This window comes from Ambystoma mexicanum, chromosome 6p (assembly GCF_040938575.1).
Source record: "Ambystoma mexicanum isolate Mex_15411 chromosome 6p, UKY_AmexF1_1, whole genome shotgun sequence".
Taxonomy (NCBI): domain Eukaryota; kingdom Metazoa; phylum Chordata; class Amphibia; order Caudata; family Ambystomatidae; genus Ambystoma; species Ambystoma mexicanum.
This window is the reverse complement of record NC_090935.1, coordinates 99,489,241-99,502,105: the sequence shown is the minus strand read 5'-3', so window position 1 is coordinate 99,502,105 and position 12,865 is coordinate 99,489,241. Positions and strand designations below refer to the sequence as shown.

Genomic DNA, 12,865 nt, shown 5'->3' with positions numbered 1-12,865 from the left:
CTGCCTTCCCTTCAAAGGAATTAAGTAGCTGATGTCTGGGGGTGAGTGTTCCAGGGGGAGTGCTTAACCTTGGTGCCATCACTTGCTTTAAAACTGTCTTTTGCTTTTTTTGACACCAAAGATCTGTGTAAATTGTTAGAATTCCTGTACCTATTGTTCTGTAGGAATCATTACATTTGTGTTGCCGCAACACTGGTGGCTGTTGTAACATCGTTTGATTTTTTTTTTTTTTTTTTTACATTAAACCATACATGTATAAACATCTTATTGATACATACCGGCCTGGTTCCAAGTCTATTATGACACAGCGGGTTTGTGAAGGTTGGGTGTGAGACAGGTTGGAGACCTACTCAAATAAAAGAACCTGTTGTTTATTAAAGATAAAATGTATTGTGCGCCACATTCATTGTCAGACGAAGGAGTCCCTGGCTGGAGTGTGTTGTGTAATAAAATTGTGACAAGTGTTCATTAGCTCAGACCCCAAACTCCATTCCAAGCCGTGCCTTCAGCCAGACCTCTCAGCTAAATGCAAGGGCTGCAGTACCTTTCCTTCGATGGAATGTGCCCATTGGGGGGGGGGGGGGACTGACACGGTGGCACCCGTCTTCCGATATTTCCTATCAAATTCACTAGGGCGGAAGATCGAGCTTGGACTTGGCAGGGTGTTGCCTTCCTCAAAGGACCTCATGCTGTCTAATGGCTAAATAGGTATTTCCACATAGGTCTGTGCTTGTCCCACCACCATGGGGGAACATTAGCGCCCCGCCCCCCACCCACCCCATCCTGTGGAGGCATTCCAGGGCAAGGTACTGCATCCATTGTTTTCAGAGTAGAGGTCTGGCTGATAGCGTGGCCTGCCGCCATTTTGGAAGGTAGTCTGAGATCTGAGACATTCGACGATTCTTCGGTTAAATTCAGACGAATTCTCAAAAGGTAGGAGCCATGTAACCAGGTTATGGATGATCAGAATAATACAAGTCTAGTGTATTGAGGACAGCCTTTTAGCGCCACCTTGGCTTGTATTCAGTAAGTATAAGTAGCAGCGCATAAGCCTTCAGTCACCTAAGTCTGCAGAGGAGGAGGAAGGTCAGTAAAAGGCAGAGGGTCTGTTATTTGGGAAGCAGGTGAGTGAGGGCCTGTACATTGGGGCAGGTCCTAGCACACCCACCTAAGGAAGGATCTACTAAGGGATAGGCAAACTCATGGGAATGATGAGCGGTATTTTGCGGGTGAGGGGTCAGAAGACGTTGCCCGTTGTTTCCATGTGGTTAGCTGTGGTCCCCTGGGCAAGAGAACACACGGCTGCTTTGCACACACTTGCTGCTAGAATGTTCTGTCCCAGGATCAGAGATTCGGCCGCGCCTCCCACTGGGCGGTTGCCAATAATATAGTAACTAGGCCTGGTGGAACCGGTATTGTACAAAAGGACCGAATACCAAAAGTCTGACCCCCAATTTTCCGCATATATATATATATATATGTATGTGTGGGGGTTTAAGTGTATAAAAAATGTGTAGGGGTAAGGTGGTGGGGTTGTGGGGGGGTCTCCCCCCACATATATATTTGCGGAAAATGTAAAGGAAATTTGAACTTTTGGGAGTTGAAGCTTTAGGTTCAGTAAAACCACGCAGATCCGTGGAACCTTTCTAAAATAGTTTTAGATTTTTTGGAGTCACTTTAAAGTGATTGCAAGGGCCTTGCGACTCGAAACACAGGTTTTTCTATGAAGTCAGGTCATGGCTAGAACCTCGAGCTGATTTTTCCGCTTTGTATTAGTAGCACCATACATTGGTTTCGAGTGCTTCGAATCGGCTCGAGCATTTAGACTGTGGGTACTGCGCTTTGTCTAGTGAGTGGCTCGGACGGATTGGAGACTCTTCAAGCCCATAAGCGCCAAAGGAGTTTCAAAACAGCTGAAATTATCCAAGTCACCCCAGTTCTAATTTCCACCTCCCTCCAGTCTCCTTGCACCATTATGCTTGGTTTCAAAAAATTAAGAGACCGTATAAAACGTACAGAAATTAAAAAACACATACTTTTTCTCTGATAGACCAGAAAATATAGCAAACACATATACAAAATATTAAGGTGAATGCATTTGCATGTACATTTTTTCATTATAATTCCATTTTATATGTTTTGTATTTAGTATTTAGATGGGTTTATAATGTTTTTTAAAAATGTTTATATTTGTTTTCTCGAAAGCCTGCCCCCACATGAAGCTTGCTTTGGTGGAAGCTGTCCAAGACTGCATGAAGGTCACCCCGAGGGCAGTCCTTATTTAGCCAGTGGGGTTGCACTTTTGGTTCAAATGTTTGATTTTCATAGATTTGACCTTGATTCAATCTTTTCAAAGCACCTGAAATTCGGGTGCTTCAAAGTTGTATGCATTCGGCCGGCTGTAGTGTTAACAGCAGGGCACACTGTGTCACTTAGAATGACTGTCACTGAAACAGCAACTGTCTTTGCCTTACACAAGTTCTAGTCTGCTATGCTCTGGTAGAGAGGCACTAAGTTGGCACCATAATGCGGTACCTGCTTTGTTTTTGTAAATTAAAACTTTATATTTTTTTCTTAAGAATATATTTTTTTTAATTCCGAATTTATAAATGGGGTACCTTGTAAGTTGTGCATAGTCTTAAGGTGGGAGTAGAATATTCAGGGCAGCAGTGATGAGATCCCGCATTGCGGCATCTCGAACCCTGCTTGCACCACAGTGTAGTGGTTCCGTCTAGGAGTTACCGATGTGACCAGGGCAAAGCAGTGGGTTAGGCCAGTGCATGCAAGAGGAGACCTCGCAACTGATTGGATGATGCACTGACCCCTATGGAGCATCTGATAAGTCTACATTTCATGATTCTGATGGTATTGCATTGAGCGATGTTCTCTCCAGAATGATCCTGCACGGTGTTTCTGCATTTCATGATTCTGATGGTATTGCATTGAGCGATGTTCTCTCCAGAATGATCCTGCAGAGTGGGTCTGCATTTCATGATTCTGATGATGGTATTGCATTGAGCGATGTTCTCTCCAGAATGATCCTGCAGGGTGTGTCTGCATTTCATGATTCTGATGATGGTATTGCATTGAGCGATGCTCTCTCCAGAATGATCCTGCAGGGTGTGTCTGCATTTCATGATTCTGATGATGGTATTGCATTGAGCGATGTTCTCTCCAGAATGATCCTGCACGGTGTGTCTGCATTTCATGATTCTGATGATGGTATTGCATTGAGCGATGTTCTCTCCAGAATGATCCTGCAGGGTGGGTCTGCATTTCATGATTCTGATGATATTGCATTGAGCGATGTTCTCTCCAGAATGATCCTGCATGGTGTGTCTGCATTTCATGATTCTGATGATGGTATTGCATTGAGCGATGTTCTCTCCAGAATGATCCTGCAGGGTGGGTCTGCATTTCATGATTCTGATGGTATTGCATTGAGCGATGTTCTCTCCAGAATGATCCTGCATGGTGTGTCTGCATTTCATGATTCTGATGATGGTATTGCATTGAGCGATGTTCTCTCCAGAATGATCCTGCAGGGTGGGTCTGCATTTCATGATTCTGATGGTATTGCATTGAGCGATGTTCTCTCCAGAATGATCCTGCATGGTGTGTCTGCATTTCATGATTCTGATGATGGTATTGCATTGAGCGATGTTCTCTCCAGAATGATCCTGCAGGGTGGGTCTGCATTTCATGATTCTGATGGTATTGCATTGAGCGATGTTCTCTCCAGAATGATCCTGCATGGTGTGTCTGCATTTCATGATTCTGATGATGGTATTGCATTGAGCGATGTTCTCTCCAGAATGATCCTCAGGGTGTGTCTGCATTTCATGATTGTGATGATGGTATTGCATTGAGCGATGTTCTCTCCAGAATGATCCTGCAGGGTGTGTCTGCATTTCATGATTCTGATGATGGCATTGCATTGAGCGATGTTCTCTCCAGAATGTCGAGAAAGATCCTGCAGGGTGTCTCCATTTCATGATTCTGATGATGGCTTTGCATTGACCGATGTTCTCTCCAGAATGTCCAGAATTATCCTGCAGGGTGTGTCTGCATTTCATGATTCCGATGATGGCATTGTATTGAGCAATGTTCTCTCCAGAATGATCCTGCAGGGTGTCTGCATTTCATGATTCTGATGATGGCATTGTATTGAGCAATGTTCTCTCCAGAATGATCCTGCAGGGTGTCTGCATTTCATGATTCTGATGATGGTATTGCATTGAGCGATGTTCTCTCCAGAATGATCCTGCAGGGTGTCTGCATTTCATGATTCTGATGATGGCTTTGCATTGAGCGATGTTCTCTCCAGAATGTCCAGAATGATCCCCCAGGGTGTGTCTGCATTTCATGATTCTGATGATGTCATTGCATTGAGCGATGTTCTCTCCAGAATGATCCTGCATGGTGTCATGGTTGTGAGGCAATCAATTTCACAATCTGGAAGGGGATGGTGAATGCCTGATTTGGCCCATCCAGGATATCAAAACCATTGGCAAAAGGTGTTGCCCTGTTCCCAAGGCTTGACCAATCCTCCCAGACTGATGGTTGGGTTTGCACTCCCTTGCCTGTACTCTGTCACACCCTTCCCCAACGTGGCTCCCCACTCCCTTCACCGCTGTCCAGAGGTTCCCATTCTGGCTCTGCTATAATGAGCATATCTGTGCCTTTTTCCTCCAGGTGAACCCTCTTCTGGAAGCTTTTGGCAATGCTCAGACGGTCATGAACGACAACAGCAGTCGCTTTGGCAAGTACATCCAGCTGCGCTTCCACAACAGCACAGGTGAGCGGGGGGCCCTAAACAGTCACTTTTCTCCTTTTCTTCTCTTGATATTATAAGAATGGATTGTATCGATATTGTAAAATGAACTGCACATTGTAAATTCAAAGGCATTTTAAAGTTTTATTATATTAAACTGGAAACGTAACAAAAATAAAAAATAACGTGGTGATGGGTTCCAAAAGGTTCACTCCAGCAGCTGCGGTTCTAGTAGTGCTAGGGTGAGCGGATTTGGGATTTCTCACTTTGTTTGGATTTCAAACTGGTCGAAATCCCATTTTGCTCCCAAACAAATGTCAACCTCGTATTTTAACTGAAAACATTATGGATGGCGGGTTGGGGTTCGTTATATAGAAAAAGGGGGGTAGTGATGGGTCTCCTCCCACATTTTGTTTAAAAAGAAAAAAGGGGGGCAAAATGTGATTCGACCAATTATTTACAATGTCATGGGGTAAGACGGGCCATGTCCAGCTGCTAAGAGGCAGGTTGCAGAATGCCTAGGCGATGCAGGGCAGCAGGAAATGGGGAGTGGATGAGACCTGTCCAGGTGGTGAGGGAAAGCCCATGGCACAATCCAAGGTTTAATGACATCGGATAGGACATGCCCGGGTCACGATGGTGTGATGTTAGACGAGTGTGGCGTGCCAGCAGATTGGTTTCGTTTGTCGGATGGCTATGAGCTGGGATTTCTGTCCTTTGGTCAGCCACAGTTCTTGGGTTCATTCTGGGAACAGTAGACTAGGAATTCCAAAACCCATGGGTCATCTCAGTCTACGGCCTCCAAGCCATTCTACGCATCTTCATTTGGCCACTTGATCAAAAGCGATTAGGAACTTTGCACAAAGTTCCAGGGTTCAGTCCTTCTTAATTTGGTGACTTTTTTTATTTTAGATTGGCCCAGGAATTTTCACTCCAAGTTTCATTGTTCACTTTCTTAATAGGCTCTAGGAAGTCTCCCTCCAACTCCCTGAGTTCAATGTTTCTTGATTCAGCCTCCTTCTCCATGCCCATTGAAACCTTTCCCTACAAGTTCCAGCAGTCCTCTCTTATCACCCACTCACTTTCTGAAGGTACCCTAGGAACTCTGCTTCTTACTCAGTCAAGCCCCTCACTGTCCCCCTTTTTCCAGAGCTTTTTGTTGGTTGTGCAACCCTACTGGGGTTTGACCCCTTTAGCTTATCCTCGTTCCCCATCTCTTGGGTCTGCTTGCTGCTTATTCTCCATATCCCTACCTCGTTAATCGCACACACCTCTCAGATGTTTAACTCTTTGGTTACTCCCTCATCTTCCCATCCCCGGCCATTCCTCTTTCGCTTCATGTTTGGTGCCATATCACACAGACGTGGCCTGTCATCCTCCTGGTTACTGTACTTGTCCCCTCCTAACTGCTGCCCACTGGCTTGGTAGCTGACATCAGCAGTCAATCCACCTGACCTGGCTTCCGTCTGGTCACGGCACCCAGCATTTTCCAGCAATGCAGCTCCTTCAATATTTCCCCTCTCTCTGGTTCCTTAGTCCCTTTCCTCTGCCATTGTGTTGTGAGTCAGTCACATGACCATGGCAAGGGAAAAACTGCTCCTCATTTAGTTATGTTTTCAATATTGAAGAGTGATTTTTCTCAATAGAGGAACGGGAGAATAGACATGCTTTGACCATGTACCATATATCTAAGTGACGAGAGACTGCAAAAGGGACTCCCTTAGCTGTGTAGAAACCACATATAACCTATCTACAAATTATAACCATGAGCTTATAGGACACATCCATTTTAAGGGGATGAGCTGCTGCGATTCATCGGATCACATCACTTCTCCCCAGGGGGGTGGGGGGGTGATCTTCCCTGTGAGGCTAGGAGGTGAGCCCGCTATGCAACATTTCCCCTTAGGGGTGGTGGTGGAAAGCGGGATCTCACAAGGAGAGACTCCCCTCTTGGGGACAAGGATTCCCGTTCCATGATGGAACTCCCTAACGCTTGAAACCATGAAACCGCTAAGATCTGTAAAGAATCAGGCTGATGGCACTACTGTGTGTTATTGTAATACACCTTCCCTTCCTCCTGTAATGTTTGATACCGCTAAGGCCGCTAAGACCCAAGACCTCAGGAAGAACCAGTGAAATGTCCCGAACAATGCACAGGTAACAGGAGCTACTGGGGACCTGGTAAGGGATTAGGGGAAGGTGAAGATTACATTGAGAGTAATCTCCCCTGTCCCGGTAATTTTATCCAGAATAACAAGACCGAACAAGGCCTCTGGAGTAATCTCCCTCATCTCAGTGATTTTATCCAGAGTAGCAAGAGTGTGAAGTGCGGCGACCACATCAAGAGTGATCTTCTTCGTCTCAGTTGTTGAGTCAAAGAAACTAAACATAAAAAAAGAGACATTGAACTACGAGAATACCAGGGAAAACATCTCCCGTATTCAAGTCTTACAAAGAACCAAAGACAAGTTGAAGTAGTTTTCTTTTGGAAGGATTATACAATATTCAGACAAGTCTTATAAAAACTGTTTCAGGATGTGAACCAAGGACCCACTGGACCAGGAGAAGAGTCATTCTCCTGGTTTTCCGCCAGAGTTGTTGACTCGGAAGCTAAAGTGAAAGGTTAAGATACAGCCTGGTGACTGACGCAGTTAAAGAGGAGAAGGTAATTCTTTTATACCGTAGACTGCTGTGTTGAATTGGATCCTTATAAAGATAAGGAACTATCAGACAAAAGCCGGGATACTGAACTTGTTGCGCCAGGAGAAGGGCGTCATTCTCCTGGTGGAAACTGAACTATTAGGAAAGACTGCCCCTAGGGCTGATCCCCATTAAACCAGGAGAAGGGAGTAATTCTCCTGGTGTTTGTTTGCATTGTTTTAGTGGTAGGGCTAAAGGAGGCTAGTTTGGACAGAAAACAGACATGTATTTAGTTAGACATCCATCCTGATGACGAGCACCCCAGTTATCTTGAGTTGGGTAGGGAAAACCCTTTAGAGATAGGGAGAGGTAGGTATTTTCTTTATTTGAATAAAATGGCAAGTTGACATGCCCCTCCTTTGTCCGACTCCTTCCTGCAGCACGCCACAGAGCTGATGTAGAATAGACAGGTCATAAAGGACAGAATATGAGACTGCCTAGGTGCTGAAGTGAGGCATGTCAAGTTTGAATGACATCAAATGGAGCATGATCTGATGGACGGTGTCAGTGCTATTACATGTTGTTCTTGACAGGAGATTGGACATCACCAACATAAACCATTAAAATTATAGAAAGTGAAACGGGTGACAGGGCAAAGAAGATGGGCCATGTCTATGCTATCAGGGGCAACACCCTGAACATGCCCCGGCAACAAATGACTACTAATGAAATATGACACGGCTATGGCACATAACAGCCAATCAAGATAGTCCACACATGAGACATGGCAAAGTTCTACTTTAGAAGCGGAGACTTTCCCAGGCTATTCGGATGGCAAGATGCAACATGCTTGGGTTTGGAGCGAGTGTCTGGCTTTAACTGGAGCTTTGAATCTCACAGCTCGTTTCACAATTAGCCAAGGAGCATCAACTGCAAAGTGCAAGGTTGCTTGAAAGTGTAGAAACCAGCTGGACCTTTCTGGGTGATGGTTATCCGAACACTTGACATCTCTCCTGAAGGCTGCCAATCATTCCAATTGCGTGTTCACTCCCATCATAATTGGTGGATAGTATCTGAGTTGTATCTGCCCGACCAATCAGAATGCTCTGTTTCTTACAACGTACACGTGCACAGTCTTGCCCTGCGATTGAGCAAGTATTGGTTCGGTGTCCCCCGGGGCACCCTTCTTTTGTTCAGAGGTTAAGCTGAGCCCCTGTGAACAGACAAATGATGTTGATCCGAATCAGAAACATTAGGATGTAATACAACAGAGGTCAAATGAACATCGACTTTGATCCCAATCTTAAGCATTTGGAGGTAATACAACAGATGTAATACGAACACTGATGCCGGTCCCAATCTTAAACATTAGGAGATAATGGAACAGAAGTAATACAAACACCGACGCCGGTCCCAATCTTAACCATTAGGAGTTAATAGAACAGAGGTAATACTAACATCAATGCCGTTCCCAATCTTAACCATTAGGAGATAATAGAACAGAGGTAATGGGAACACCGACGCCGGTCCCAATCTTAACCATTAGGAGATAATAGGAGATAATAGAATAGAGGTAATACGAACACTGGCTCCGGTCCCAATCTTAACCATTAGGAGATAATAGAACAGAGGTAATGGGAACACCGACGCCGGTCCCAATCTTAACCATTAGGAGATAATAGGACAGAGGTAATACCAACACTGGCTCCGGTCCCAATCTTAACCATTAGGAGATAATAGGAGATAATAGAACAGAGGTAATACGAACACCGACGCCGGTCCCAATCTTAACCATTAGGAGATAATAGGACAGAGGTAATACCAACACTGGCTCCGGTCCCAATCTTAACCATTAGGAGATAATAGAACAGAGGTAATGGGAACACCGACGCCGGTCCCAATCTTAACCATTAGGAGATAATAGGACAGAGGTAATACCAACACTGGCTCCGGTCCCAATCTTAACCATTAGGAGATAATAGGAGATAATAGAACAGAGGTAATACGAACACCGACGCCGGTCCCAATCTTAACCATTAGGAGATAATAGGACAGAGGTAATACCAACACTGGCTCCGGTCCCAATCTTAACCATTAGGAGATAATAGGAGATAATAGAACAGAGGTAATACGAACACCGACGCCGGTCCCAATCTTAACCATTAGGAGATAATAGGACAGAGGTAATACGAACACTGACGCCGGTCCCAATCTTAACCATTCAGAGGTAATTCGGCGAAGGTGATACGGACGCCAATCCCAATCTTGAGCATTAGAAGGTAATGGCAATTTTAACCTCCGAACAGGGATCTTTTTACCTTTTTACTTTGCCTTTCGTTGTTCATTAATATTTTTTAATAATTTCTGATTTGCAGGGAAGTAAAATAAGGCACCATTGAACAGTTTTTCCTTTTAAGAGCCCCAAAGCAGAGATATTGTGCCCAGAAGAATGTGTTTTTGAATTTAGCATTCATTAATTTTAGAACTGGTTTAGATAGGGTTGCGAGAGCTAAGCTGTGGGGGGCTCTGGGTTTATTGAATATCCCCTAAACACTCTTGGCAGCTGTGAAGTTAATATAGTGAATCTTGGCAAAGAGTAAGACTTGGGCAAAGGGGGGGCTGATTTAATACAAACTCTTCATTGCGATGCCCCAAGGCTTGGTGACAGTGAATTGGCTTTCTTCTCTACGCCGATGATGTGCTTCTTCGATCCAAGAGCCTGGTTGGGATGGATAATAGGTTTTAAAATTTAAATTCAAAAGAGATGAGGTTTGTTTCTATTGTGAACATTCCTCTGTATTCGGTGTTTGAGTGCAGCTTTATTCTTCTTTAGCGCACTCCCTCCTCTGCATGTCTGGGTCTGTAGGGACCTTGAAGGAATCCTGTCCAGGTCACAAGGTACAGCAAATAATTCATTTCTAATTAATGGGGAACTGCTTATGAGTCATTCATCGTTAAACGGGTGGACAATCAATTCTAACCGCAGACATAATTATACAACATTCATGTGGGTTCTGTCTCACCCACCATACAGAGCATTCTGAGTGACACCGGACCCTCGCCATACAGAGCATTCTGAGTGACTTCTGACACTCGCCATACAGAGCATTCTGAGTGACTTCGGACCCTCGCCATACAGAGCATTCTAAGCCATACAGAGCATTCTGAGCCATACAGAGCATTCTGAGTGACTTCTGACACTCGCCATACAGAGCCTTCTGAGCCATACAGAGCATTCTGAGCCACGCAGAATATTCTGAGTGACTTCGGACCCTCGCCATACAGAGCATTCTGAGCCATACAGAGCATTCTGAGTGACTTCGGACCCTCGCCATACAGAGCATTCTGAGCCATACAGAGCATTCTGAGTGACTTCTGACACTCGCCATACAGAGCATTCTGAGTGACTTCTGACACTCGCCATACAGAGCATTCTGAGCCATACAGAGCATTCTGAGCCACGCAGAATATTCTGAGCCACACAGAGCATTCTGAGTGACTTCGGACACTCGCCACGCATAGCATTCTGAGTGACTTCGTACACTCGCCACGCATAGCATTCTGAGTGACTTCGGACACTCGCCACGCATAGCATTCTGAGTGACTTCGGACACTCGCCACGCATAGCATTCTGAGTGACTTCGGACACTCGCCACGCAGAGCATTCTGAGGGACTTTGGACACTTGCCACGCAGAGCATTCTGAGTGACTTTGGACACTTGCCACGCAGAGCATTCTGAGTGACTTCGGACACTCGCCACGCATAGCATTCTGAGTGACTTCGGACACTCGCCACGCATAGCATTCTGAGTGACTTCGGACACTCGCCACGCAGAGCATTCTGAGGGACTTCGGACACTCGCCACGCAGAGCATTCTGAGTGACTTCGGACCCTCCCCATACAGAGCATTCTGAGCCATACAGAGCATTCTGAGTGACTTCGGACCCTCGCCATACAGAGCATTCTGAGCCATACAGAGCATTCTGAGGCACGCAGAGCATTCTGAGTGACTTCAGACACTCGCCACGCAGAGCATTCTGAGTGACTTCGGACTTACGCCATACAGAGCACTCTGAGCCACACAGAGCATTCTGAGGGACTTCAGACACTCGCCACGCAGAGCATTCTGAGGGACTTCGGACTTTCGCCATACAGAGCATTCTGAGGCACGCAGAGCATTCTGAGCCACACAGAGCATTCTGAGGGACTTCGGACTTTCGCCATACAGAGCATTCTGAGGCACGCAGAGCATTCTGAGGGACTTCGGACACTCGCCATGCAGAGCATTCTGAGCCATACAGAGCATTCTGAGCCACGCAGAGCATTCTGAGGGACTTCGGACACTCGCCATACAGAGCATTCTGAGGGACTTCGGACACTCGCCACGCAGAGCATTCTGAGGGACTTCGGACACTCGCCATACAGAGCATTCTGAGCCACACAGAGCATTCTGAGGGACTTCGGACACTCGCCACGCAGAGCATTCTGAGGGACTTCGGACACTCGCCATACAGAGCATTCTGAGGGACTTCGGACACTCGCCATACAGAGCATTCTGAGCCACACAGAGCATTCTGAGGGACTTCGGACACTCGCCACGCAGAGCATTCTGAGGGACTTCGGACACTCGCCACGCAGAGCATTCTGAGGGACTTCGGACACTCGCCACGCAGAGCATTCTGAGGGACTTCGGACACTCGCCACGCAGAGCATTCTGAGGGACTTCGGACACTCGCCATACAGAGCATTCTGAGGGACTTCGGACACTCGCCATACAGAGCATTCTGAGCCACACAGAGCATTCTGAGGGACTTCGGACACTCGCCACGCAGAGCATTCTGAGGGACTTCGGACACTCGCCATACAGAGCATTCTGAGGGACTTCGGACACTCGCCATACAGAGCATTCTGAGCCACACAGAGCATTCTGAGGGACTTCGGACACTCGCCACGCAGAGCATTCTGAGGGACTTCGGACACTCGCCATACAGAGCATTCTGAGGGACTTCGGACACTCGCCATACAGAGCATTCTGAGGGACTTCGGACACTCGCCATACAGAGCATTCTAAGTGGCTTCAGACAATCGCCACACAGAACATTTTGCGTGATTATTCTCCCTACAGTTTTTTATGAAACAGGGACACTGATGTTGATCAGAATGCCCTGCCTGCCAGCCAGTCGGGGGGCTAAGACATCTGGTAACCCAAATGTATGGAAAATAGTATTGCGAAAAGCCAGTGAGTGTAGATGAAAGCTTGTGGTGTCCTGATTGGCTAGAAGACTATGCATGACCTTCTCACCCAGAACATGCTGGTGTTTGTAAGTGGTTGATAAGCATTGCGTTCTACCCAATCAATGACCTGGTGGCCAGTTCTTTTTCTGCGCCACGAGGCACTTATGCTCTGCGGTGAGCAGGATGGTGGTCACGTCCACACCTAGTGATGACTT

General features: G+C 46.2%; 1 protein-coding gene across 2 annotated transcripts in view; it reads left to right on the top strand.

The window, feature by feature from the left end:
• Window positions 1–12,865, top strand: part of LOC138511235 (myosin-IIIb-like) — a 686,303-nt gene that overhangs the window by 396,475 nt on the left and 276,963 nt on the right. For both annotated transcript variants that reach the window (XM_069626778.1, XM_069626777.1), the window contains exon 5: window positions 4,696–4,798. In XM_069626778.1, the coding sequence (XP_069482879.1) occupies window positions 4,696–4,798 (103 nt within the window). The remainder of the gene's footprint in view (window positions 1–4,695; window positions 4,799–12,865) is intronic.